This window comes from Telmatherina bonti, assembly GCF_933228915.1.
Source record: "Telmatherina bonti genome assembly, chromosome: 9".
NCBI classification, from domain to species: domain Eukaryota; kingdom Metazoa; phylum Chordata; class Actinopteri; order Atheriniformes; family Telmatherinidae; genus Telmatherina; species Telmatherina bonti.
The window spans coordinates 13,899,584-13,927,520 of record NC_136627.1 but is presented as its reverse complement, the minus strand read 5'-3'; the positions used below and the strand labels follow the sequence as shown (position 1 = coordinate 13,927,520).

General features: G+C 38.9%; 1 protein-coding gene across 1 annotated transcript; it reads left to right on the top strand.

Annotated features, from left to right (window-relative positions):
• Positions 1-237: 237 nt before the first annotated feature.
• blmh (bleomycin hydrolase) lies at positions 238-23,955 on the top strand. The gene is made up of 12 exons (XM_079246141.1): positions 238-367; positions 2,345-2,542; positions 3,499-3,608; positions 5,364-5,505; positions 5,689-5,777; positions 5,865-5,957; positions 13,641-13,796; positions 13,890-14,048; positions 14,141-14,208; positions 14,746-14,863; positions 15,106-15,172; positions 23,701-23,955. Exons 1-12 carry the CDS (start codon positions 358-360, stop codon positions 23,847-23,849), a joined length of 1,359 nt encoding a protein of 452 aa, XP_079102267.1. The 5' UTR covers positions 238-357; the 3' UTR covers positions 23,850-23,955.
• The last annotated feature ends 3,982 nt before the right edge of the window (positions 23,956-27,937 follow it).

Here is a 27,937-nt window from a genome sequence, read left to right as displayed (position 1 = left end):
ACTTTATTTTACATGAAGAAAATTCCTGGATATAGCTCAAAACCGCAGACCTTTTTTTTTTTTTTTTTTTGTGAAGAAAAGGAATATTAATTTCTTTTATTTGGAAATTAACATCCTCTAAAATTGAAATAATGAAATTCCCCAAGAAATTTTAAGTTCCCTAATGACAAGCAAAATATTGCACAACTTTTGTAAAATTATCTTTGTTCGCAAACTCCGCCCAACAACAAAGTCGACAATGAGCTCATAAACGAGCGCTCCTTCTGTTCCTGTAGACTGACTCGCGGTGAATTAGATAAACAAAGAACCGGCGAATTATTACAACAACAATCAACGCTCATCAAGCTCCTCGGGAACATGGAAAGTGGTAAGTTGAGTGTCAGTCTGTCTCGTTTCAGTCACGGTGGTTTGTGTCGCCGCCCGGCTGAGCGCGGCGTGTCTTTTAGTAGGATGAGCAGGATGACAGCTGAGGAAGCTAACAAGCTAAGTTAGCTTTCATTGCGTTAGCATGCCAGCCAGCTAGCTGGACTCTTCCGTCGTTTGCTCAGCTTAGTTGACAGCTCATGCCTGCAAATTGTCAACCCTAGAGCTATGTCCAAACTGTAGACACAGAAAGCTAATAAACCTTAAGTCGCCTTTTTTAACACTGCTCACTACATGAGCTAGAAATGTTAGCCTGCCTAGCCAGCTAGTCCTAAATGGACTTGTCAAACTATTTAAAGTAGCACTCATTCATATGAGTGGACTTCTTAGCAAGAAAAAAAAAACAAAAACACATTTTACCCGAAAAAGAGTTTATTTTTGGTTTCATAGGCATGTTTTAAATAGGTCCAAACAGTGGTGTTTCAAGTTAACCAAGAGCCACCCATCTCAGCTGAAGACTGTTTCCTCCCTCAGGTTTCATAACTCCCTTCCTGCTGGCAGGAAAAAAAAAGAGATGATTTAGTTTTGATTTTATATTTGAGAACTGTTTTTAACCAAAAAAAAAAATTCTTGCCTAGAAAAGATACACTATTTGATATGTACTCATCAGTAAGATGCTGACAGTGGAGTTGTAGCATTTCCTCCCCCTTTAATAACAACGGTGGATGTCCATTTTTTTGTGCTTTAGTCCAGCTGTGAGTATAATAAAGTGCTTATCTAATATAAAAGCTGTTGTGTAATGACTGTGTAAATGTGAAAGTCATCTTACCCTTGCTGCTTGAGTTTGGCCCCGCTCCATACAACCAACATACAGTTTCCCCTTAACATTCATGCTTTCAGTCGTTTAATAAGAACTTAACTATTCAACCCTTAAGTTAGCCATCAATCCTCATGTTTGAGTGAACTGCTGTCAGATTGATGATTTTGTCGTAATTTCTTATTTAAAAAGGAACAAGGTTCAGTTTTGTAGGTTTTCTTTTTTTCCTTCTGTCGATGCTCACTACTGTCAGTCCAGCTGTTGCAGCACAGGCAAAACAGTGCTATGTTGACAAAGGACCTCATGTCGGCCCACTCAAAAAGTTAATTTCTCTTTGAACGCACAAGCAGGACAGTTAACGGAGTTAGATGCAGCTCTAATCTGCCGGTGGGTTCATTTCAGCTTTGTGTCAATGGAAAATAACAGAATGTATCTGGTAGAGAGGAGTTGAACTCTCTGCTACATGCATAACTGGGCAATGTCCTTCTCAATTTTTAATTGCTCTGCACTTTTATTTGACAGAATTACAAACTACTCATGGGTGCCAGTTTGATTCTGTCAAAATGTGCGCACGCCCCTCCTTCCTGTCAAACCAGTAGGACCAGACAAGCTTTTCAGTGTGTTCCCCTCACAGATGGAGCCAGATGAGCAATACCAGCGAAGTAATGTGCCTTCAGATTAAACTGGGCCACTAATGGTTCTACTAGAAAATCTTATCAAGCTCTGGTTGTGTTTCCCACTCCATTTCCGTCATATGTTCTTCATTTCTTAGTAGCACTTTAGTTTTAATTGGGTTCATTACTCGTAATGGGCTCTTCTCCACAATGATCTCTTTTTAGATGATGGAAAAAATGGAAGCATCAGACAGCTGAAGTATTTTATAGGAGATGTGCTGTATTTATTATTATTGATCTGGTATTTTCTTGGCATTACTGTGACATCTGAGCTGATGAGTGCTCGTACGTCAGATCTGAAGTAGGAAGTTTCTTTTGCTTAAAGTGCACAGTTTAGTCATGGGAATTATAAATGTAGGAATTTCCTCCTTTGAGCTGCAGTCTTGTCATTTAGGAAAGAACGTGTTTCCTTTTATCCACTTGTTCTGTTTTCTGTGTTCTTCAAACACCATTTCTTCATATCTCTTTTTGATTCGTTTTGTGTTTAAAGGTTTGAGTAGGGAGAAGGTAGCCACCTTTATTAAGCGGCTGAGGACCGAGCCACGTTACCTGTTGGCCCAGAATGTGTCGACCTGCATCGACCCGCTGGAAGTTTGTCTGCACCGACAGACTGTCCAAGATACCGTGCACATCTTCCAGCACTCTATCCCGACAGAGGGAAAGCCCATCACCAACCAAAAGAACTCAGGTGAGACCTCATGTTGTACAGCTTCAGTCATGGTCACACATGTACCTTCCACAGGAGACAGATATTCCTTGTATGTGTAAGCTCTTTGGAAATGCACACAGATATAACTGCAGGCTAAATTTCTCAAAGTGTTGTTTTGTTTTTTTTTTCTTTTATAACAAGTTCTATGATCTGGCAGTGTGTTGAATGTGAAGGTTACTTCAAATGCATCAGCAAATATCACAGCTTATGTTTGGACTTGCAGTTTTAATCCTTAAAATGTTGAAGAATAAAATAGGAGCCAAGTGTGGAATTGTCTTTTCAGAAGTTCACATGTTCTGACTCAGTCTAGGCTGAAACATTTTGTGCCAGATATGTTGGCTGCTCTTTCTTTAAATCAATACAAGCTTCTGGGGCCTGTTTACAGCTTCTGTTAGCACTTTCTGCACTTTTTTTTTTTTTGCAGTATGCATATTGTCACTGAAATGTTTGTTTTGATACTTTGATATTAATGGCTCACAACAATAATGTTGTGCAGCAGGAATATATATATATATATATATATATATATATATATATATATATATATATATATAATAAAAAAAAAAAAAAAATTAGTGCAGACTCTAAAAGTTAGCCTTCTCTGAAATACCAATCAATATTCCCAATAAATGGATTCATCTTGACTGCAGCCATCCTTCAGACTAGCATTGTCCTCCACAGGCAGCTGCCGATTCCAAGCAGAGATGTGAAACATCTTTCAGATGGATCAATCTAAATTTGATTTGCCTAAATATTACGAACTAAAAGCGTATTGTTGCAGCCTTGTTGTTCACTGACGGGATCCAAGACAAGTAATTCTTACCTGTCAGGATTTCTCCTGCTGTTTTAACATATAAAGCACAACTGTTGCTCTTGCGGTTTCCTCTGAACTCTGTTCTCGTAAATTAAATACATCTTTTTTTTCTCATTTATAGGGAGATGTTGGATCTTCTCGTGCCTCAACGTGATGCGACTCCCCTTCATGAAGAAGTTCAACATAGAGGAGTTTGAGTTTAGTCAGTCCTATCTCTTTTTCTGGGACAAGGTAACGGACACATGAAAGTCACAGTCGCACTCATTTATTTTCTCTGAGTTAAGGTGTGAGTTTTGTAGCATTTTGTAAAATGGGTGTTTCTATTGTCTTGTAGTCAGAATGTGTGTGCATGCACATCAGCGTAGGTGCAGGGTCACTGTGCAGTATCCTGGTACTATGCATGCATTGTCCCCTTAAAACCCTCTTTTGTGTGTCATGGTCAGAGCTCTTCCAGGACTTGCGTCATGGTGACCCCTCACTTGTCTTTCCCACACTGGTCTTGTTTCATTCTCCCACATGTTTAAACAAATGGGGGTCCCACCACGAAAAGGCGTTTTCATTGTGAGAAATGCAACTTGTAGGTAGAATGTGGTAGTGTGATATTTTAAACATAGAAACTTGAATGTTGAGCCACAGGGAAGCAGGATGTTCTTGTTTTTAAACTTCAGGGGTGTACATCAAGTTTTAAATTGAGCAGAGCAAATTTTGCATAAAGTCTTTTCCTGGGGAAATCGCGCAGTGTCTGCATGAAGTGGGTTACGGCGTCAGTGCCGTATGCTCCGCATCGGTCCATGGAGGCTTAATATGCACCTTCTCCAGACTGCACCCCTACTTGCAGTGCGGTTATGTTGAAGTACTCACTTGTGACTTATTCGGTTTGTGAGACATGTTTCTGGATTTCTGGAGCTTCTTGCTAAGTTTGTGTGGTAAATAGAGAAAAGAGAAACTGCAGCATTGTGTTGTATACCCTCAAGTGCAAGAGAACATTTTACTGCCGTCAGTTTCGCCGGCTGTAACACATGCAGACACTATGAGAGTATAAATCCAGCTTAAGTCTTTGTGGCCTCAATTTTTAGTCTAGATAAATGTTTGTCATCTAATACTTACTTTTACTTTTGTCTTTAGTAGGAAAGGTTTTCACTCTCTTGGCAAATGTCGGGCTCCAGCAATATCTGGCAGTCAGATATTAAAAGTGTAAAACATTGCAGTGGTATGTGAAGAACTGAACGTACATTACGGACATGCACACCGCTAAACAAGCTGAATCTTCTTGTCGTTGTAGTCATTTCTGAGATGTATCACAGCTTAAGATTGAGACAGGTTTTTTTGGGGGGGAGGGGGGGTATTAATATCAAAGCATTTTCTGAGATTTTAATTTAAAGAATATTAAGAGCAACCCTACTGAGTAAAACAGTCTCTATTCACCTCATTGTAATGTTTAAGTTTTTAAACATTTTTCTGTCCTCTGTGCTTTTGGCACATTTCATTAATTTATGTCAAATTAGTCCATTATGAGGTTGGAAAATCCCACAAGGCTTCCCAGCTTGAATGTAGCTTTCAAAAGATGTTTAAATGATCTTCTCATATTCACACTGTAATGGGTAGGCTACCTGTTACAGCAGGAGGTTTTTATGGGAATGCATGATTCAGCTGTGTGGGTTTTAAGGTTGCTGATATTTTATTAGGATTATATGTAAGTTACATTTATCAAACCTGGACTGATGAATTCAAACACATTAATTATGATTCAGAAAATACCATTTTACTGTGTGAATTTCAGCACATTGAAGCTCCACCAAAGCCTTTGACATGATTTAAATCCCATCCCTTACCTTTCTAGCACTGACTGCAATGCGTGGATTTCACTGAGGCGGTCACCTTGTCTTATTGGATTCTGATATGTTAAACCAACAAGAAAACATGAAGTATCTGTAAACTGCCCGGATACAACTTCTCTTTTGTTTATTCTTATTCATGTTCCTACAGATTGAGCGTTGTTACTACTTCCTCCACGCCTGTGTGGAGACAGCACAGAGGAAGGAGCCGGTGGATGGGCGTCTGGTCCAGTTCCTCCTCTCCAATCCAACCAATGATGGAGGACAATGGGACATGCTGGTCAATCTCATTGGTTAGCTCTTATCATAACACATAGTCACAGCAATGATGTTTAGACATTTGTAAAGTGAAACATTAACTATGTATTCTATTGAAAAGGGTGCTTGGCTTAAATTTAGACTCAGGAAAATCAAAGTGTTGTTGTTTTAGTCTTTTAACTTGATAACCAAAATGCTTACCCCTGTTTTGTCTCTAGAAAAGTATGGTGTGATTCCAAAGAAATGTTTCCCAGAGTCGCACAGCTCAGAGGCCTCACGCAGAATGAATGACATCCTCAATCATAAGGTACATTTATTTATCGCCCAACAGTTTTCCTTCAGCTGAGCTCAGATGAGACTGTGTTTACTTGCTTTGTTTCATGGTTTCTTTCAGCTGAGAGAATACTGTCTAAGACTGAGGAACATGGTGGCCAGTGATGCTACTAAAGCCGAACTGTCTGATGCCATTGACACCATGATAGAGGAGGTGAGACAAAATAAAAAAGCATTATGCCTTTTTTAATGTGTGTTGGTCATCAGTGAAAACATTTTGAGGAATTTGGAAATTCAATTTGTGTGTTTTTAATATTTATTTCTGGAATATACCAAACTATAAATTCCATTAAAAGATAAAGATTCTTGCTTCTTTGATTGGAACAAATAGATTTATTTTGTTTACTAAGGAAACGTGGATGTTGCTGCTTCCTTGAAAGAACATGTGAAAACATTGGCTGTTAAAGGGAAATGTCAAAGTTTTGTAGTGGGTTTCTTCATAGTAATTATAACCCCATTTGCACTGAGGGTTTCGGTTTGGGCAGGTATAGTCTGTATGCTAGTCTGTATGTTTCCATTATAAATTCCTCCATTACAACTGAGCTAAACTATATAATTTCTGAGCTCCCTCAATTGTAGGTGCATGTAAAATGGTACCGAGCTATTGGCATCACACAAACAGTCAGTGGACAGAAAGACTTCACTGCCCACAACAAAAGCAAGCACAAAACAAACAAATATAGCCGTTCAGTTGACTTTGTAAAGATAAAAAGTAAAGAATGACTGCAAACAACATGAAACTACAATCTTTCCAAGCTATAATTGTTTGGGTTTTTTTCCATTGTTTGTAGCCTGACGTTAGTGGTTGTTGCACTAGTACAACGCCACGCTTGTCATTTGGTCTAAACCCTGTATGGACAGTGGCATTCTGACTTTCAATGGGTACTCTCACCTGAATTGGCTGGACCATTTTAAAACTTCCAAACCATCCCATCCCATACCAAACCACCCAGTGGAAACAGAGCATAGTCATGATAAGCTAGTGTATCAGCCACAGTCGACAGCTGTCAGAGTGCTCTGTTTGGTGAATCACTCTTGCATATGACAGTTTTGTACTTTTTCTCCATCTTTTCTCAACTGCAGAGCACTTGTATAACAACACAGTCCACGTTAAGTAGACTTGGTCTTTGTACCTGCCTTGGGCCTTAATGCGGTGTTATGAGAAAAGTTGAGATGTCGAGATGCATGATATGGCCTATATAAAGATTTTAATACTAGTGTGTTTAATCAGAGGTGACGGCACATAATGTTGCTAAATTATTTTTCAAGACTTATTTCTATTTCTTAATTGTTGCACAAGAAAAGTTCTACACTGTCTGCAATACACTCAACATTATAAATTGTTTTAAAGGGATTGATCCTCCTCTTTTGTCAGATTGCTGTTGGTTTTGTTTTAATTGAACAGGATTTAAAGATCAGATTTTAGACTTGCTTCTAAAATGCTGGAAAGCATTGTGCATTGGTTGCCTTTTAACCAGAAGAGGGAGCTGTCAAATAATACAAAACAGATGTGCAAACAAACTTGCATGTATTTAGTGTTTTAAGATAATCCTGGTTAAAGTGTAAAGAAATGCATCTAATTATAATGTAGGGAAACTTTGTACTTTTAACTAAAAATTACAGAAGTAAATAAGGAGTGGTGCATTTAAAGCAGTTTTTATTATAAAAAAAATAATATATAAATTCTTCTCTTCTAATACTTTTCCTTGTGTTTGTGTGCCAGTCGGGTTTAGCACAATGATTTTAACAATTCTACTGGTCTAGACAATATATCAGTGACAGCAACTTTCATTTTTACTTAAAAGTACATGTGATTCAATAGGTGAACTATGCTTGATCAGTTTTTATGTATATTAACTTCACAGTAACACTCTCTTGCTTATGAGACTTGGCTAATTATGGTTGCAATTTCTGCAAACAAAAATGACCTTTGGAGGATGTAGGTTAGCATCAGGAAGGCATATGCAGATTTTCTTTTTCTTTTTTTAACCCCTCCATTCTCACAAAGACAGTGAATGGCTGATGATTGCTACACGTTGACAGCCTAGTTTGCTGTCAACTTCCTATTTATACATGTACATAAATGCTTACGCTTGTAGACGCACTTGTTCTAATGTGCACACGTCACTTGTAGACTACTGGCTGCTTAAAACCAGCAAAAATAAATCTGGATGACGATTGCATTTTTGTTTATGGAACCGTCTGTCATCTGGTGCTGCGTGGCAACGTCACGCGATGTGTTTGTATACTACAGCATGCTCAACGAATAGGACACGTGTCAGGTGCATGTATCCATTGACTGAGATAGTCATGTGCTTGTGTTAGTTTTTGTAGACAGCATAGATTGTATAGCGTCGGTGTAAAGCTTAATTTATGCTTCGTGTGTGTGTGTGTGTGTGTGTGTGTGTGTGTGTGTGTGTGTGTGTGTGTGTGTGTGTGTGTGTGTGTGTGTGTGTGTGTGTGTGTGTGTGTGTGTGTGTGTGTGTGTCTGCACGAGGGGGCAGTCAATCAATCTCCCATTGACACACTTGCACACAGTGTAGGGGTCTGGTTAAGCAGCCTTTGTTGTCAGCTGTTGGCTTGTATTGTGTTTCTGACTGGCTGCTTGTTTAAACAGTTGCTTGTGTCTCTGAACCTTCATGGATGTCCAGTCATCACAACTCACAAACACACACACATGTTACGCAACAGTGAAGAACGCTTGCACTGCACCGTATGACAGTGTCGAGGGCGGAGGATTGTTGGCATGTTTGTCCACCTGGAATTAGTTTGTTTTGCGAAACACAACTCTGTCATGGCCAATGGCGATGGAGGATTTTCTCATGTCAGAAGAATGGCTGCTACAAAGACAGACTAATAGTTTGCTTTGGGGTATATTTTTCCTTGCTAAAGGGAAAGTTTAAACATGAATGGATTTATATGCTTTTGTAAAAATCTGTTTTTAAAGTTATTCAAATATTCTTATCCTGCTTGTTGGCTCATATGTTAAAAATGTATGACCATGTATCAGGTGTCTATTAGGTAGATCGACTAATTGCATCAACTTTTTAATGTCTAGAAACTTTTTTTTTTTTTTATTTTGTTTTATTCTTCCTGCAAACATGTCTTTATGTGTAACCATTTCTTTTATCATTTTCTTCCATTTAAAATTTTGGGCACATGTGAGGAATGCAGGCCAGAGCAGTACATCTTACCTTAGTTTTCCTCAGCCATACATTTTTATCAAATATTTTTAGGTAATCTCTTTGAAAAATGCTTGAAAATCTCAGAAAAACTTGTTTTTTTGGGGCAGCAAAAGTTGCTGTAGTGTCTTATGGTGCATTGGTAGAACCATCACAGAAGTGGAAATGAGCTGTAGCATAAGTACCTTTACACAGAAATTATGACAACAGCAGAATTTTAAAATAATTTGTTTTTTCTTTAAAAAAAAAAAAAAAAAAAAAAAAAAAAGCCTAAGCTTTTATAGTCATTTTAATGAAAGAAAACTGTCTGAATTATTGTGAAATGGGACTCTTTTTGATTTTTGGTACCTTTACTATCACAACATACTGTGTTATTCTGAGGTTGTTTTTAATTTCATCAAGTGTTTCATGTTGGCCGTAAATACACCTAACAGGACGCGCTTCAGCTGACTGACATGCCGTTTAAGACTTTGATGCCACTTAAATTTGCAGACACCTGATGGCGATCATTCCCCTCAGAAACAGATTGCTTATCAGTAAAAGCTTTTTTTTCTCCCCTTTTAACTGTTCGACATAGATTGTTCCTAAATAAATACCTTTTTTTTTTTTTTTTTTTTTTTTTTTTAATACATCAATAAAATGTTTTGGTTTTTTTGTTGTTTTTTTTTTGCCTGACATCCGTTGTCCTTTGGATTCCTGAAGCTAGTGTTTCCCCTTCATGTCTGTAAGTGTGTTACTCAGGATCAAAGAGCCATGTCAGTCCTATTTAGCGTGTGTGAAAGTGATGCTGTCCAACCTCCCTGTGTGGCGGCTCTGACTGAGCCCTGTTGTTCATCACGCTAGTCCCATGCGCACCCCCATGACAGGCAGCCAGGGTCAACCTCTCTGCTTCCACTTATTGTACCTGCTGTTCACTTGATTGAAATGAATCGATTTGCATGTCAAGAAGCTATTCTTTTTGTTAACGGTGGACCGGCATGCTCACTCAAACATTTATCAAATAAACATGGCAAAGTAATCGCAGCCAGCTTTCCACGGCACCTGTAGTGAGAGCGGGCAAACCCCTTCAGCACATCCTGACAGCTTTTATATCTTTTATGTTTTACAGCCCATCTTTTGCCTTTTCAAGCAGTTCCATGTTTTTGTTCCTTCCCTTTCCATCGCTTTCACAGACGGTTGACTGTCATTGGACATGTATGCAGAATTTAACGCACATGACAAATACACAGATGGTATCCCTCACGCCACTGCCCTGGCCTTTGCATGCTCCATTGCGTCATGGAATCAGAAACACCATGTGCAGATCTGGTCTTGGCTTTGAACACACAGAGGCTGATTCTTACGACGGGTCTAATTTATGAGGCAGCCATCACCTCACAGAGGAACCTTCTCACTGTAACTCAGACTCGGTGCTGTGGGCCGTTGGCCTGCTTGATTTGTTGCTCGATGTGGGTGGGTTCCTGCGTGTGTGTCAATATTTGGGGATTCAGGAATAGAGCTGTCCAATCACATTTCTTGAATTTCTCTCCACATTTGTTGGGATCTAACAATGACCACATGTGCTAAATGTTTACAAAACATGAAGGTTTAATCAAAACCTCACTCATTTTTATCTAAACTATTTGCATGGTGTCATTTGCTTACGCTCACCAGTCCAGCTTCTAGACAATGGTTTGTCTTCATCTTAAATTGGCTTCAGAGTGGAAATGATGGGCATGTTTTACCTCATTTTGGCAACCAGTTTGGTGAGAAGCACTTTAACCCCAGAATGATTATGGCTCGTGTGTGTCGGCCACTATATCTAATCACAGTGTTGTTGTATTACGGCATCTAAGCACCTTTTTTATACTTTTCTGAAAATGTTCAAGAATGAGTTTGACAAATTCTGGTAGTTCAGTGAGTTGTAGAAATTGGTCCAAACTTGCATGACAGATTTCTCTGCACCACTTTTTGCAGTGGTGTTGTGCATTTAGGTTAAGATATCACAAGCATCAAATCCCCTTTTCTGTATTTTTGCAAAACAGAGTAACAGTGAAAGGTTGAACTGTTAATTATTTAATCAAAATGTCTTGAGAAAGATTCAACTTCTTTGTTTCAGTCCATATGATGTCATGTGTGTCTGTCAGTGTCACGACTGTCTTGAAGTGATGTTTGCTATAGTCATGCAGAGTAATTTTTGAAGGATACCAGTCAACTTTAAAATGCTGGCGCTGTCAAACATTAGCCACATTTACTTTAGTACTTTGCAGGCAATTCATTCTTTATAGATGTGTGGGCATGCTCCTTCAAAGATGCTCTGTCAAATGTAAGCAAAAATAGAATGTGGTCATGTGTGGATCTCAAAGATTAAAACACAGAAAACAAATTAATGATATTTTCCTCTTTCGACTAAAGTTGGTTCATCCTAAAAGTCATGGCGAGATATTGATGTTGACTTCCTAGATGTACAGGTTGCCAGCTTCATGGAGACTAATGAACCTTCTCACCATTAGAGATGCAGGCTTTTAAACTATATTGCTGATAAGCCTGATGGTTTCCTGCCTCTTTAGTCCAGGGGGATGCAGCATTCAGGATCTCCATGGAAAAGTTTCACATTCTAGTTTTCTCTTGTTCCTCAGTACATTTTAAATAGACTTCAGAGAAAACGTTCTGAAACGTGTCCACAAAGTTTCTTATGCTTGGTCGAGCTTTCAGCAAAATGCTCACAGTCTATGATTTGTCTGTTTCTGAGTTCCTGAGTCCTGCTTTTAATTCAGAGTAAGTCTCGATTAGGTTGCTAAACATCTGCCCATTTATACTTTTGGAGGCACTACTCTCTTTTTTTTTTTTTTTTTTTTTTTAATACCCAAATCACGTTATTGATTTATTGCCAGTTAATCAAATTAATTGATCACTTAAGATTTCCATCCTTTAATTTGCTCCTGTTTCAGACTTTTCTGATACGTGTTACTGTAATAAAATTCAAGATGTCCTGATATTTTCATGAGTAAAATGTCTCACTTATGTTAAGATGTACACGATTGCTTCCTCATTGCAATCACTGCATTTTAAATTGCTGGCTCAAAATCAGTGATTGAATGTTAATTATGAAATTAAATGAAAATTATCTACATTAAAGTAATGTATACATGTACAGAGGGAAATCCACGTGTTTCTATTTTTTTCATTGCCTCTTTATCTCCTCATTGTTTTTTTCTTTCCCTGTCACTTATCTGTCACTGAGGCGACAGGTGTTTCAATATTGATCCTTCTCGGATGTCACTGCCGCTGCTTTATTCCTTGACTGAGGTCTTTCTGTCAGCACACCCATTTGCTCACACCCACTTAATTTACCTAACCAGGACTGATGAATGGACGTAAGGCTAAGCTGATATAAATGGTGACGCTTATGGAGCTGCACATGTTAGGACATCTGAAAGAAAGTTACCAGGAAAAGCCAAACATTAGTGGAAGAAAGAAGCAAAAAAAAGACTTGGGAATGAAGAAAACGGGGCACCATAATGGGACAGAGAAGGGGATGGACACCTTGGCATGCTGTCTTGCCATACAGCAATCTAAATAAAGTTTTTGAACTGAGAACAAAGTATTTCAGAAGTCCGTGTTGACTCAGCACATCTGTGTATTTTTCTTTGTGTCTGTCCTTTTTGTGACTTCACACATTGCTGTAATGAAGAAGGGAGTTGTTTGTTTGAGTAGGCCAAGCCTGAATTTATACATTCTTTGTGTGTGTGTGTGTGTGTGTGTGTTTTTTTTTTTTTGTTTTTTTTTTTCTCCTTTCCTTAGTGTATTTGAGAAATCTTTACTGGGTTGAGAATAGTGCCCTTAGTCAAATCGCTTTGCTTGATGAGAAATGAAATTGTAATATGCAAAGCAATTATTGTATTTGAGAAGGCTTTAAAAACTGGATTTAGGTTCTTTAGGTCTGACTTAAAACAGTCCCGCCGGTGATTTATTCAGTTTGTAAATATCTCTGTTTATAACTAGAACGAGGTGCTTTTTAAAATCCTGTGTGAAATGGAAGTCCACGCTTTCTCACGTTCATATTCCAGGCATTAGAAGTGAATGATGTATTTACTATGCATCCAAGCAATTAGAGATCCACTGTACATCTGCTCTTTGTCAAACTGAGACACCCCTGTCTATTTGCTCTTTTTATCAGCCACCACCAACAGTTCACACTACAGCCTAATCTCTCGATCCCTTTCTTAATTGCACTCGATAGGAAAAGCATATGTTGAGTGCTTTGGGAGGTGAACGACTGATGGGAGCAGCGAAAAGCAGAGGGAAATTCCTCCCATTACTATATCAGAGGTTAGAAGCGACAGATTGACACACGGTCCAGTCCAAACAACCTGATGTAGCCCACAGGAACTGTCTGAACTTCTGCACTGCTGGAAGAGACACGTGGTGGTGGGGAAAACGGTGTGTGTTTGTGTGTGTGTGTGTGTGTGTGTATGTGGTGCAAAGAGGGACAGAAGGAAATAACAGGGAAAACTCTAGTAATGATGGGGGAGAGTGTGCTAAAACTGAATGGAGGAGCTAAATGGGTGCAGTTTGAGAATACAAGAATAGATAAAGCATTGTAGCAATACATGTCACTTTTGACCCGAGTTTGGTGTCAGAGTTTATATGCTGGCTGTCTGTAACCTGTGCAGGTGTTCCGAGTGGTCAGTGTTTGTCTAGGCAGCCCTCCGGAGAGCATCTGTTGGGAGTACAGGGATAAGGATAAGAACTTCCATCGCATGGGACCTCTCACCCCCCAGGAATTCTACAGAGAACACGTGAAACCCCTATACAACCTTCAGGACAAAGTATGGAAGCCAACGAACATTATAAACCTCAGTTACAGATGTGATTAGAAGCTGCTCAGTCTCTGAATATCCTACATGATTCCTTTTCCTCAGATCTGCCTTGTAAACGACCCTCGACCACAAAATCCTTACGGGAAGCTGTACAGCGTTGAGTTCCTGGGTAACATGGTTGAAGGTCGCAGCACCCTGTACAACAACCAGCCAATCCACCTGCTCAAGAAGGCCACAGCAGAGTCCATTAAGGAGGGAGAGGTGGGTGGGAACAAATGGCCACCCTGATTTTCATGTTTTCAAAGGTTGAAAAATCCTGACTACTGACTATTTCCTCTCTCCACCTCTCTCAGGCTGTGTGGTTTGGATGTGACGTTGGGAAACATTTCCACGGCAAGCTGGGTATTAATGACATGAATGTGTGAGTATCATCAGCTGTTTGAAAAGAGCAACGAAAAGCTCAGTTAGCCTCCGCAAAAGCATGAAGAATCGTCTCTGTCCTTCAGATGGTAGTGGGGAAAACTGTGTGTTTTCCCCGACTCGGATGCTGCTGAGTCGGGGTTGCTGGCGCCAGCCTTCCATTTTGCCCTGTAAACCAATCCAGCATGGTGCCAAATGTCTGCTGAAGCTCGTCTTTCAGACAGGCCTGCTTTCATGCCAGTACATCATCATTAGAATGAGGCTTAATGTAGCTTACTTATGTAGCTTCATAAGCGAACTTTAAAGGCAACGATTTTAGTCTTTTATGGCCTCCAGATCTCCTCCCCTCCGGTGACAAAAATAGAATTTAAGGTTGTGGGAATATAGAACGGTTGTGCATGAAGTTATCAAAAGATTGCCCTTTCTTCTGGCATTAGTACATAATTGAGATCAAAGGCAGTTTAAGCTTCACTAACCCTCTTCTGGTTACTTCTCTGTGTGTGTGTGTGTGTGTGTGTGTGTGTGTGTGTGCGCGCAGGTTCAACCATGAGCTTGTGTTTGGAGTTTCAGTGAAGAACCTTTCCAAGGCAGAGAGACTGATATACGGCGACTCCCTCATGACCCACGCTATGATCCTCACTGCTGTGACAGACAAGGTGCGCTCACACAATCCTGCTCTATGGGAATGGGACACACACTCATACAGCTCCAACTGACCACCAAGGATACACACAGTCTAGAGTTCCCCAGGGTTTTACTGGGTGTTTACACTGCTCTAATCTGCTGCAGTTTTTCATAATTCTGTCAATTTCCTCCCTTGTAAGTAACCCCAGCTGGAAGGACACATTCTGTCCTCTCGCCTCAAATTCTCACTCGTCTGTCTCTCACTGTTTCTCAGAATGGGAAGGAAGGCTATGAGAAGTGGAGGGTGGAAAACTCCTGGGGTGATGACCGTGGAAACAAAGGTAAAGCAAAACAGTTCCTTTAGAAGGATGTGTCTTGAGTTTTTTTTTATGCTGGCTGCTGGCTGATGACAACCTACACTCATGTTTTCATCTGGAAGTGGTCTTGAAATCATTTACATATTTTCCAACAAAGTCCTTTGCTCTGATGATGAGTCCTAATCCTCCTGTTTGTGTTTAGATAATTAGGAACAGGATTAAACACAGAGGTTTCTTTGAAGGCAAATTTGAGCCAAATTGTGGTATACGAACAAACAAAGGAAAGTGTCATTGGTAAATGGACTGACACTTTGTAAATCTCCTTCATGACGTCACAGAACTTTATCTCACAGATGACTTACTTCAATTATATACTTACCAGTCAAATTGAAAAAGTAGATTTTTTTTTTTTCTTCATGTCAGCACAGACTTGCCATATTCTCACACCAGATGTGACAGGAATTAGAATATCGTATCATGGCTGACCAAAGTGCTGTTCACAATATGTAAAAAAAATAAAACACATCAGTAGTAAAAAGGCAAAACATAATTTAGTTAATATAATATAAATTTTGTGTAATTTCAGGGCTGAGTATCATCACTAAAACAGCTTATTTCTGTTCCAATATATCAGATTTGATTTCAGATCATTTACAGATAATTCTGGGTTACAGAGAAAAACATTTTCAGTTTTGTGAAACACTGAGCTTGTTAAGGAGGTGATCAAAATCAGTTATCTGGAGTATTAAGATAATTGTAAAAATCTTAAATGACACATGCATTTCTGAAGATAAAAACTGTCATTACGCCAATTCACATCCAGAAAGGCCAAGGCTTCGTCCACATGTAGCAGGGTATCTCACAAAACGAAGATATTTTTCTCCAATTTGGCCTGTTTCCACATGAAAATGCAAATTCATGCCATTCGAAAATTATTCCAAAGTAAATACTTATAAATACTCCACTTGTACATCTGCATGTGGATATATATAACCGGGTTTTAGGTTTTGAAACATCACTCTACGACAAAAAATAACATGACGTCACATGTGCAACCTTTGTTTTCAACAGCATGAAAGTCCTCAAAACTGTGCTGGCGTTATCTATTATCCAGACGCTTTGTGTTTACTTTTACACTGCCGTCAGTACCACTCCACAGACAGGTACAGCTTAGAAAATTAGAATATTATGAAAAAGTTCAATATTTTTTCTCTCATTTAAGATTGAGAAACCTAAATATTTCAGATTCATTACACATAGAATGAAGCCTTATTAAATATTAAATCCTTAAAATTTGGATAATTGTGGCTTATAGATAATGAAAACCCAAAATGCAGTGTCTCAGAAAATTAGAATATTGTGAAAAACTTTAATCTTAGAAAGTCATGGTGTCACACCATAATCAATTAATTAACTCAAAATACTTGCAAAGGTATCGTAAACCTTTAAATAGTCTCTCAGTCTGGGTCAGATGGCTACACAATCATGGGGAAGACTGCTGACTTGACAGATGTCCAGAAGACAATCATTGACCACAAGGAGGGAAAGCCATAAAGTATTTTGTATATTAATGGAAAGTTGAGTGGAAGGAAAAGGTGCACCAGCAAAAGGCAGAACTGCAGCCTTGAGAGCATTGTCAAGCAAGATCCATTCAAGGATTTGGGGAGCTTCACAAGGATGGACTGAAGCTAGCACATCAAGAACCACTCCACACAGATAAATCCTAGACATGAGCTACAAATGTCACATTCCTCGTATCAAGCCACTCCTGAACCAGAGACGACAGAAGCGTCTCACCTGGGTAAGGAGAAAAAAGGCTGGACTGTTTCTCAGATGAAGGCAAATTTTGCATTTCATTTGGAAACCAAGGTCCCAGAGTCTGGAGGAAGAGTGGAGAGGCACAGAATCCATGTTGCTGGAGGTCCAGTGTGAAGTTTCCAGTCAGTGATGATTTGGGGATCCATGTCATCTGCTGGTGTTGGTCCACTGTGTTTTCTGAAGTGCACAGTCAACACAGCCATCTACCAGGACATTTTAGAGCTCTTCATGCTTCCTTCTGCTGAGAAGCTTTATGTAGATGCAGATTTTTTTTTTCCCAGCAGGACTTGGCTCCTGCCTACACTGCCAAAGGTACCAAAAGCTGGTTCAATGACCATGGTGTTACTGTGTTTGATTTTCCAACAAACTCACCTGATCTAAACCCCATAGAGAATCTGTTTGGTATTGTCAAGAACAAGATGAGAGACACCAGACCCAACTATGTAGATGACCTGAAGGCTGCTATCAAAGCAACCTGGACTTCCATTACACCTGAGTAGTGCTGGACGCTGATCACTTCCATTGCCACGCCACATTGATGCAGTAATTCATGCAAAAAGAGGCCGACAAAGTACTGAGTGCATGGAAATGAACATACAATTCAGAAGCCTAACATTTCTGTTTAAAATATCCTTTTTTCGTTGATCTTATGTAATATTCTAATTATCTGAAACACTGCATTTTGGGTTTTCATTATCTATAAGCCACAATCGTCACAATTTCAAGAGATAAATGTTTGAAATGTTTCATTCTATGTGTAATGAATCTATGTAATATATGGGTTTCACATTCTGAAATGAGGGATGAAAAATATTGAACTTTTTCATAATATTCTGACATGTACCTGTAGGCGACCAATGGCGAAGGACGAGATTAAGGACAATTATTTTCCACCACCTAACCATACACTCAAGACATGTTTGGTGTTTTGTTGGAGTGATGTAAGATGAAAGGTTAATCTGACTTCGACTTTTTTATTTATTTATTTATTTATTTTTTTCCCCAAATACATAAAAGTAATCCATTATAAACATTTTTGTTGTTTTTTTTTATTGTTTTTATGGCTTTTTACTTGTCTGAATGATGGTCTGGCTACTGTGTTCCTTTTTCCTAATTGAAATTAAGAAAAATGACGAGCAAAATAAAAGTTTGACATTTTTTGTTATTAATCTACAAAAATCAGCAATATTGAAGAATTGTGAGAATCTCAATTTAAACCGAATCTGTACCCAAAAAATTGGAATTGAATTGAATCGGGACGAAAGCGTGTCGTCACAGCTCGACTGCACAGTAACCATGTTAAACTTTTAAAATGTCCTGATGAAACTGTTTCATTCAGCAGAGTTGTTCTAAATATTATCAATGTTCAGATCTCATTTCACAGTTTGGCATTAGTTGAACGGATCAAGAATATTTGATCTATTTTAAGCCACAAACCGACTCAGAAATTCCTTCAATGACAGTAAATTTAGCATGTTTAGCTGTCACATTCCCGTGATGGACATGTTCTGGTGTTACTACTGGTGTAACACCAGAACAGGAGAAAGAGCCCAGCAGCTCTTCACTGGGCCGAAAGTGTTTCTGTCCTTACCCTTCAAATATAACTTTAACTAAACTAACATGTTTTCTATATGTTGGCATGTTGTCCTCCGCGTGCGCTGTCTCCGCTAACAGAAATGCACATGCAGAGGGCAGTAATGACACAGTGTCATGGAAATCAGGACAGATCAGGCGATTCACTTTTTGACAAAAGAACCAAGTGTCAACCAGATTTAGAGGAAATGTGACTTTAAATGACAATTTCCAAATTATTTGTAAGTACTTGCATAAGTGTGACATCCTATTCTGTTGTTGAACATGATAGAGCCGTGATCTTAGCATTAGCTGCTAATATGAGCCGTAACATAGTGTCAAAGCTAAAAAGTGTAAAAGAGAATTTAATCTGTACTGGTGAATGGGGGGGAAAAAATACAAATTTGCAATTATCTTGGCAAGAAAAACTCATTTGGGATGGAAGAGAGGGATTGTCATTCAAGATTACGGTCAGATCGAGAGGAATTTGGATCACTTTATTTTGAATTGATCTTTTTTTTTTTTTTTTTCAAGCCATCTTTCTTCTAAGGATGCTACTTAAACTTCAAAGGATGTTTTTTTTTTTGTTTTTTTTTTTAATATATTTTACTTTTTGCTCAACTCTTATTTTTTTTTTTTTTTTTTTTTTTGTCCATAACTTACTACATTTGTTTCACTTTTTTTTTTTTTTTTTTTTCTTCAACATCATTTGCCCTCAAGTTTCCCCTCTGCTGCTGCTACTTTATGAGTTGTTAATTGGCTGTGTCCTGTTTCATAAAAAACACAGACACATTGGCACAGCTGATCTTATAGTGTTGCTTTTTGTTTTGTCTTCTTTCAACCTGATGCCTTCGGGTGTGGTTGCATAACATAGTTATTGAATGAGCTAATCCTCAAAGACCAGAAACACACAGACAGAAATCTCATGCTGGATTCAAAAGATGGATTACTACTTTTGACTTTTTTTTTTTTTCTCCAAACTTTGTGCTAGTAAATGCTCTTTTGTGTTGTAACCTCCATTTGGACCCCAACGTCATTAACGTCAAGACTTTTGTTTCCTTTACTGTAAATTTATTGCATCGACTTCACAAAAGTTAAACGGCCAAATGAAGGAAGTCCATTAAAAAGACTTTGTAGTGATAATTATAATTCAGCAGTGATCTGAGGCCTATCATTATGCTTTACTCTCACTTGTAAAGGCATGTTGATTGCACAGTACATTTCATTCACAAGTGTTTTTTTTTCATAGAAGAGAATATTACAATGTCATTTAAAAGAGGAGAAATGTACACAAAGTTCATATTAGAGCCTTTTAACACTGCAAGCCAATTTTTATGATGAATTGGTTTTTAAGACCAGTTTCTCAAACGCTGTTGGGAAATTTGTGCAGTTTTGAACAGTTCTCCAGCGCCGTACAGCAGTGCAAACTTTTCAACCTCATAGTTTTTTTTGTTGGTCACTTTCATTTTTTTTTTTAAACCTCAAACTCAAACAACATAAGTCAGTCAAGTTACCAGTAAAACATTGTGGTGAATCAAAATGTAAATTTGTCATTGGATGAGTATGGTTGACTGAACTTTTGGGTATTCCACCTCTTTCTGAGAATTTTGTTATCATTTCCCTCTATTCTTTCGTCATTGTTCCTCATCTTGCTCCCATCTCTGATCTCCATGTTCTCCTGCAAATGACAGGAGAGTGTTTGAGGTCAGTTGTGCTTCGGCAGCGCGCGCGCACACACACACACACACACACACACACACGGAGTGTGCAGGCTATACACACAGAGAGGCACATTGACTCCACAATATTTGCTTGAGCCCACAAACCGTAGTGACTGTTGGGAAAACATGTGAAAACCCCTCAGTCAAATGAAATGTATTTCTCGCATATCTGATTCCATAAACACCAGATGAGGGGGACAGCCAGGGGACACCCCTCCCGTTAGCAGCCAAATTAATAAAGTTTTCAAGAACAAAGGTTTGAGAAGTGGAGTTAAGCTGGGAATCGAGGGTCTTTGTTTTCTCAGGATGGTAGGCAGGAGGGGCGATGAAGCAGATGTGTCTGTCCAGTAAAGACAGTAAAAGTTCAGAATAGTTGTTAGATAGTTTAGAAAAGAAAAAAAAATAGACAAATGATGGATAGAGAGCAGAAAGGAAGAGAAAGTGGAGTGTTTTATAAGTTTGTAAAGACCAAATTCCTCCCTTTAGGGCTCTTGATTTTCCTCCTAACCCTGAAGGGGTCTCTCATGAGAGGTTTAACTTTCTGTTCCTTCCATCTTTTAATCCTTACACAGCTGCTGTTACGGCTCCGCTCACTCTGCAACTCATACTTTTACGCCACTTAGGACGAATGTTGGGAGGCACACGCAGAGATTTCTATTCTAACATCGTGCCGAGTCCCTGTAGAGGACAACTTCATTTCCTTCCTGTGTGACTTTATTAGGTAAACAAAGAAAGTGATGTTGATGTGGGTGGATGCTGAAAGAGAGGCTTCATTAGACTTTAAATATGCTTTTAATCCAGTGCCATTATTTCCACCCAGATGTGCATCACTTCCTCATTTAAAGAAGCGTGTTTGATTCATTTGAAGGTGACTGTAAAGTATCAGTTATTGCAGACTTATTTTGTGCTGTCATCATAGACCCAGCCAGGTTCTGTTGCCCATTCAGACCTAATAGATCAGCCCCAATACTGAGACAGAACCACCTGCTTTATGTTGTGTATGTTCCCCCCATTCTGTCAAGACAGCTCTGACCCATGGGGGCATGGGCACTGAAGCTGGGGACTGTCCTGTGGTGTTTGGCAACACAGAGTTGGCAGCAGATCTTTCAGGTCCAGTAGGTTTGGACTTATTCCAGTCCATCCAGTTGATGTCCCACTGGTCTGGGATTCAGGGCTTAAAGCTGGGGTAGGTAATGTTTGGGAGCTAGCAAGATTTGAAAGTGGCTCCCTGTCTTGGCTCCTTCCCCTTTGGTTTTGCTCCTTGTGTGATCCACGGCTTTCTTTTCTTCCCTCTGCCAAGGAGGTTACGTTTATACCGACGTTTGTGTTCAAGGTAACTCAACAAGTTATGGATGGATTTTGATGAAATTTTCAGGAGTTGTTGGAAATATGAAAAGGAAGAACTGGTTTAATTTTGGTGGTGATCCGTTTGGATCCAGAAATTTTTTTTTTTTTAAAGCCTTGGCAGAGGTTTGCGCTCTCATTGCTTTTCTAGCTCCTAACTTTTTCCACCAACGATTTTCTCTTTCTCTGCTGTTTAGCAGGTGGAGGTAAATAAACCCAGTCGGATCGGGGAAATTCTTCCTGCATCTTCTCAGCAAAAGTTTCTTTTTCACTACTTTGTATTTTCATCCTAACACACTATGTGTAGGGTGTGCAATCAGATATGCGCTGCGTGAGGGGGAGGAGGGGAGCCGGGAGAACAAGCTTACAAAGTATAAGAAATGAACAATTCAGCCCGAACGTTTTGATTGGTCGTAGTTTTTACAGATTTACAGCAAACTGAGGGGTCTAACTATATTTCTGATTGTCCATGATTCCAAAATGTAAAGACTACTATCAGGATGAGGAACCACTTCACCCAGAGTAAAAATAAAATGTCTGAGCAAGATTACCGACCCCAGCTTTAAAGTCTTAGACGCTCCCTTTTAGATAGAATCTGTATGTTTGTTAAAATGTTTATCTGGGTGGCATTGTAGCATGATATGCGATATTTTCATAGTTAATTAATACAAATGGTTATGTTTAAATACTGTTCATGTTTGACCTGTGGCCTTATTTCATGTTTTTTTTAATTTTTTTTCTCATTGGCACAAACTGAGCGTTCGTTTCTGTGTTAGTGCAGAAAAGCCTTTTACCATGAATATATTTGAAAAAGAATTGGCTGAATCACAGTGTTTTCCTGACATTATATCATCTGGTCTGAGATGGAAGTCAGACTGTCTTTAAAAAAAAAAAAAAAAAAAAAAAAAAAAAAAAAAAAACCAACATGCGTGTTCCAGGAAGCTCATATCAAAACAGTGAGTAGCAAGCACCGTGCCCTCCAAGATTTACGTGCTTGGCAGAACATTGGTACACAACACACACGCCATCCTGATATGTTGTTTGAACTGTGACGTGTTGTGGTTTTTCCTGACATTCTTGACATGTCAGTTTTGACTGAGTGTTTGCTCAAGTCTAAGCATGTGAGAAGGTGGGATGAAGCACTACAGCTGGATGTGGTAGAAGGGTAACTTCAGTTTAAGGTCTGATTTCCAGTTTTGGTCCAGCTTGGTACGAGTGAGTTTATAGTTTGATTTTACGGTCCACTTTCATGATCAGATTAGATTATACAAAGTTTATATAATTACAGAGATGGAAAGAATCAGTCAGATGTTTAGATTTATGGAGGTGGGTGTGAAGTAGTATTGCGTGTCATCCAGTCTGCCACCCTGGTAGCTAAAACAATACTTAACTGATAAAACACATTTAAAAGCAGTAAAATTACACATGCTTTGACGGGAAATGTTCTGCTGAACTGTTTTCCCTCTTTACTCCTCCTATGGTGTTAAAAGAGAAGCCATTGTGTTTAATTATTGCCATGACGAAAGACAAAATGAGTTTGGCCTGTTACCTGAAGTCCTGTTATTTCAATAAAGACATATAAGGCTGGATAACTCTGTTGTGGAAAAGCTCTGCATCAAAAAGGAGTCTATCTGCACAGGTTCCCAAATCCTTCCTAACTGAGCCATACGCTGACAAATGCTAACAAAAATCACCTCCATTGTTCCGCCATAATGTTTAGCTTTGTTCTGTCATTTGTGAGCACATTTGGGTAGCAAAATAAATGAAAAAGCTTTTAAAAGCCTAAAAAAAATATTGCTCCAAAATGCCTGAAAAGATAAGTGGGGTAACTGATAACATGCATATTATTTTGTCTGTTCTCTATAGCATGACTTTTAGTTTTCTGCAATGTTTTTTTTTTTTTTTTTTTTTTTTTTAAGCAAGTTAAGCATACTATGCAGTCTGATCTACACATATGTTGTCATCTTGTATTATTAAGGAACCAAATGTGGTAGATGCTTGTCCTGAATTTAACTGAGATTAGTTTGATCTGTAATCTGCTGGGAGCTGCTATCACATTTTTTTCACACTGACAAAAGTTTCTACTCGTCTCCACAGGTTACCTGATCATGACAGATGAGTGGTTCTCAGAGTATGTGTACGAGGTGGTAGTAGACAAGAAGTTCCTCCCGCCCGATGTCCTGGAAGTGATGCAACAGGATCCCATCGTGCTTCCTGCCTGGGATCCAATGGGAGCATTAGCATAAACCCAGATATCCAGGTTTTAGCCACAGCCTCTGGTCTGAATGACTCCGCCCTATTCCTCGGCTGCTTTTACCTCTCCAATGTTTCCCCGACATCTCCTTCCAAATCAGCCTGTTCTTCTAGGAAAATAATAAAGATTTTGTTTTCTTTTTTTACTTGACTGCCTGTGTCTTTTGTCCATTTTTGGTTCTCCCTTAGTTGAGGTGTGGGTTTTCTCTTACATCATTTCTGCATGTTTTTCACGGCAAACGTCTGCAGTAACAAAGACCACTGATTTCAATCTTCTCCAGAATAACAAAGGAACTTCCAGGAACACACAATCTTCTCATAACTTCATCTCTGCAGCAACACAAAGGAAACCATCACATTTGAACTGATGAACAAGAATATCTACGTACGTGTGTGTGTGTGTGTGTGTGTGTGTGTGTGTGTGTGTGTGTGTGTGTGTGTGTGTGTGTGTGTGTGTGTGTGTGTGTGTGTGTGTGTGTGTGTGTGTGTGTGTGTGTGTGTGTGTGTGTGTGTGTGTGTGTGTGTGTGTGTGTGTGTGTGTGTGTGTGTGTGTGTCTCCAAGTGTTCAACCCTGCATCTTTTGTAGAATTTGTGTCCGCAATTGTGAAAGCTTAAAAAAAATTGCCATTTTTTTCCAAACAAAACATCTAAAAGATGGTTTTTCTCTGCGCTCATTCCTCAACGCTTCTACTCTCTCAGCTTTAAACACTCCTGTCAAGGTGACGAGGACTTCTGACCTCCCAGCAGTTGGTCTTTTCCTTGAGTTAGTGCTGCTCAAACAGGCTAGCTGTTAAAATTTCTTAGTCTAGTGAAGTCTTTGCTTTTCTCCTGTCACATTATATAGTTTCCCAGAAACAAACAGGGGGCACTCCTTAGGTTTTCCAACTCGTCCCCATCCTTTAACCTAGTATTTTATGTCTATCTGCAGCTCACCTCTTTTTAAACGTGTCCCTCAGCTACTGTCACCCAGGTTTAATCCATCCCATCTAAGTCAACCATGTTTTTTCTGCTCCATGAAGTCAAACTTTTTGGGAAACTTTTTTTTAACGGAATTCATTTCAAAGTATCTTCTTTCTGTAAAAGCTGTAAAAGATGATGTGGGATTAAACTGTTGGATGATTGGTGGCATGCCAAGAGATTTCATTCCTAGAATTCTTCCCACAGAGCAGAGTTGTTTTCCTTTATCTGGGTTTGATTTAGAAAGTTGCGTAAATCTTAGCCGGCCAATATCTGGTTTAACAAGAAGGGAAATTTACTGGGAAGTAACATTAGTCTTAGTGAGGTTAAATAAGCATCCCGAGTTTTTTATTTAAAGTGCAAAAACAAAATCCTAATGAAACAGCTGCTCGTTGAAAGGTGTGTGTGTGTGTGTGTGTGTGTTTTGTGGTCATTTTAAATCAAGTTTTTTTTTTTTTTTTGTTTTAATAGAGTGAAGAAATGTGTAAGTATTTGCTATATTATGCTCATAAATATCATTTGAGACTAAAATGCAAGGCAGTGTGACCACTTTTCCAAAGCATTAACAAAAGGGTTTTGGGGGAAAATTAGATTATTTCATCCTAAACCCATAATGCTTTCATTGTATACCCAGACCAGGAACTACATCACAGTAAGAATTTATACCAACATTTAAACTGCATGTCTATTTAGAAATATCTAGCTTTAGTTACATTTTTTGTGCTTTGTTTTCCATCTTTATTGGTCAAGAGCAGGCTAGCCACTTTTCCATCTAGTGGCATAATGTGGTATTACAGGGCCATGTTTAAAGTCTCAGTTAAGTATATAAGCTACATAGTCCTGAGATTTTATATATATATATATATATATATATATATATATATATATATATAATTTTTTTAATTTTTTTTTTTTTTTAGGCTCAAGTGGCCTTCATTTGACAGCAACTGGACAGGAAAGATGTCAGAAACCTGGGACAGAGAACATGAATCTGGGTCAAGGCTGCTCCAAGGAGCTGTACGTTTTATAGATGGGACAGCTGCTCAGTCGAAGAGCTACACTCTGCTACATGCACTCACTATAAAATCATTGGCATTGCTTCTAGCAAATGTCTTGATTAGCTTTTGTATTTTTTTTTTTTTTTCGGTAAAGGAGCCCCTTTAACATCTGCCAGGATGCTTTTATTACACAAGTGTCACCATAAAGAGTTGATTGCATTCTTTACAAGCAGATGTTTAGTTAGGGATTAGCCAGTAAAGGTAAATAATCACTGTTTAAGTGAGACTCCAGTCACAAAAGTGGGGCTGAAATGACAATACGTTTTTCTTTTAACATTTGTAATAATTTCTGCGTTTATTTTAAAAAAGAAAATTAAATAACACTTCCATTGAATAATATAACTTATTTATCCGTCTGCTTGGCTTTACTCTGAGGTTAGTGACCTGTAATGTCTACACTCAGATTTCACGTTATATACTGAAACAAAAACGTGCTCACTGTTTTAAAAGCCATAAAAAGCATTACTGAGTGCTTCTGCTCCTGAATGCAACCCAGAAAAGCTTATTGTTGACGTGTTTTTAGGTATGAGACATAGAACAAAGCAGGCCTGTGAACTTGTCAACCCGTCCATTCAGGCTTACAAGTTCTGACGTCAAAAATAAGTCTTATGACAGTTGCCATGTACCAGCTCCTTGTGTCTGACAGGAAGAATTAGCCCATCTCTGAAACATACAGAACCAGTCATCACACACCCGGGCTCATAATTGCATTCCATTTTTTTCCCCCCTCTTTTTCCACTCCTCAGTAATTAGTATGTGTGTGTGAATGCTTGTGTGTTGCGATGGGGATTAACCTGCTTCAGCTGATACTGATTGGAATGAAGTTCAAACACTCAAACAGAGGCAAAGGAGTCAGGATGCTTTCTAGTGATGAGAGAAAGGAGGAGTGATTGTAACGTCAGTCTAACTGTCTTCTGTTCCTGCTCAGTATGGTGCCTTTTTATTTCTTACATTTATCCTTCTCCTTACCTTTCATTCACACACACACACACACACAATGAAGGCTAAGTAGATGTACCACTGCATCTGGCATGCTGCCATTTGGCACAGTACCTTGCAGGTGGCTGTAAATGGGTTAGTTAGACCAGGGCACAGACAAGCCCGAGAGTTAAATAATCACCTTGAATCTTACATCTTCATTTTTGTGATGGCAGATTTTCTACATTTTGCATTTTTCTACAATCAGTTCCCCCATATGTGTTTTGCCCTTTTGTAAACATTCATCAAGGAGCCTTGGATTAGGGGCACGGATCCTGTTTGGGTGAGAGTGTGTGTGAGAGGGAGTATGTGTGTTTGTGTCTTAAGCCAGTCAGAGCAGAATACGGCCTGCTGTAAGCCAATGCATGTGGGATTTGTGTGATTGGGTTTAGTCAGTGCTGATAGGCGACGTCTTGGACTGTAGATTAACAGACACTCTGGAAAATAAAGACCGTCCTGCTGAAAAAACATCAAGGTAAGACCTCCTCATAGAGTCTGTAAGATCTATGTGTTCTGGACATGGAGAAGCATTGTTGTAAGTGAAAGGAATTTTTCTGTGTGTGTAATTAATTAGCTCATGAGAAGCACTTTATCAGTCGTCCATCTTTATCTCTTGGGAGTTTTGTTTACAGTTGCTCTCTTGAAGTGTCAAGTTTTGTAAAACAGTTTGACAATGAAGAAAATTAGTTATAATAGTTATTCTCTTGTCTGAATCTGTTCTCCTTAAATGAAAGGTCAGTGTGGGGTTACAACTGTTCAGATTTTACCATCCGGCACCGATCAAGAGGTCCGCTGCTGCTCTTCAACTGAGTGTGCAAATTGCAGACATTAGGCTCTTCAGATTTCAGGGAAATCCAAAAATAATTACCACAAATCACAATCACCCATCAACTCGTGCCCTGTGCTGCTTTTTTCCATAGAGTCTCAGTATTACTGACAGTCTAAAGATCTCCAGAGGACAGAAATTGTTTTCTTAATTAGAGCTGCAAATAATGCATAGTTTATACTCCAGTAATCTTTCCTCACATGGTTAATGAGTGTTCACAACTTGAGCCTGCCTGGGAAATATCCTTCACAGCAGAGTCTTA

Bases quoted from the DNA above. Each gene is read 5' to 3' on its own strand.
- blmh (XM_079246141.1), top strand. The intron at 14,209-14,745 runs GTGAGTATCATC...GTGTGCGCGCAG, and splicing joins GGTATTAATGACATGAATGT to GTTCAACCATGAGCTTGTGT. The intron at 14,864-15,105 runs GTGCGCTCACAC...ACTGTTTCTCAG, and splicing joins TCACTGCTGTGACAGACAAG to AATGGGAAGGAAGGCTATGA.